The 955-nt window shown below is 44.4% G+C and overlaps 1 protein-coding gene across 2 annotated transcripts in view; it reads right to left on the reverse strand.

Annotated features, from left to right (window-relative positions):
* Window positions 1-274: 274 nt before the first annotated feature.
* The window catches only part of LOC102289077 (vascular endothelial growth factor C), a 10,689-nt gene continuing 10,008 nt past the window's right edge, over window positions 275-955 (reverse strand). For both annotated transcript variants that reach the window (XM_042214585.1, XM_005948381.3), the window contains exon 7: window positions 275-602. In XM_042214585.1, coding sequence (XP_042070519.1) covers window positions 491-602 — 112 coding nt within the window. In that variant the 3' untranslated portion in view covers window positions 275-490. The remainder of the gene's footprint in view (window positions 603-955) is intronic.

Below are 955 nucleotides of genomic sequence, written 5' to 3' on the forward strand. Positions count from 1 at the left end.
TTTCACGCAAGTGTGAGCGGTGCCTCTACTGCAGGTTGGTGGCTGGCTTTCTTGCTCGAACACGTCGCAAGGATGAATGCTGGCTCAGTCTGATTGGTCCATGTTCACTGTTGTACTTTTAGCTAGTCTCTGGGTTTAATCGGTTGTTTCCAGCTGGGATCATGTTCTAAACAATGTTAAGAAGACAACAGTCCCAGAGAGTCAGATGCCTCTCCACATTGGGCTCCTTTTGACTGCTTTTCACTCTGTGTGGCCGGCTGCTTTGGTCTTTTTGATCAGGGAAGCGCTCTAATCCTCCTTTTGTTGATAGAGAAGCAACACTGCTTCTTGCAGTGGTACTTGCAGTCTGTTGTAAGTCATCACATGTAAATATGTAGGTCCACTTCCTGCCCTTTTGACTAGAGACATTCTCACCTTTCTGACCTTTTGTTTCCAGACTAAACAGCCCAATAAATGGGAGGTGTGCAGTCCTGCTCCTGCCTTTGGTTTCTTAATTCCACTCAGACCTCAGGTGGTTGGGGATACATTGACACACTAGGCGGCTGTAGTAAAATCCATCCTGGCACATGCGTCTGGGGTTTCTGCATGGCAACCTGTAACAACTAGAGACAGGAAGGGACAGATCGAGAGAAACAGAGGGGATCAAGAGGTAGTGTAAAAAATAATAGAAAAGGAAAATAAGATAAAGAAAAGAAATGAAAGCAGGAAAAGAAGACAAAGGGGGAAATGAAATGAGAACATCCAGAAAAAGATTTTTGAGAAGGGTGAGGTTGAGAGTGGGAAGATAGGAACAGAAGAGAAATACAAAGGAGATTATTTTTGTCTTGGCATGCTTACTATTGATTATTCAGATCATCATATCCCTTTTGGGCAAACCTTCATCCAAGTTTTGTTTGCATCAAAGGACTCTGTGTGTGAGGAAAAAAAGAGGGAGTACTTTTCCGGGGGGGGGGGG

This window comes from Haplochromis burtoni, unplaced genomic scaffold (genome assembly GCF_018398535.1).
Source record: "Haplochromis burtoni strain Fernald_Lab_line unplaced genomic scaffold, NCSU_Asbu1 Contig_590, whole genome shotgun sequence".
Lineage (NCBI taxonomy): Eukaryota > Metazoa > Chordata > Actinopteri > Cichliformes > Cichlidae > Haplochromis > Haplochromis burtoni.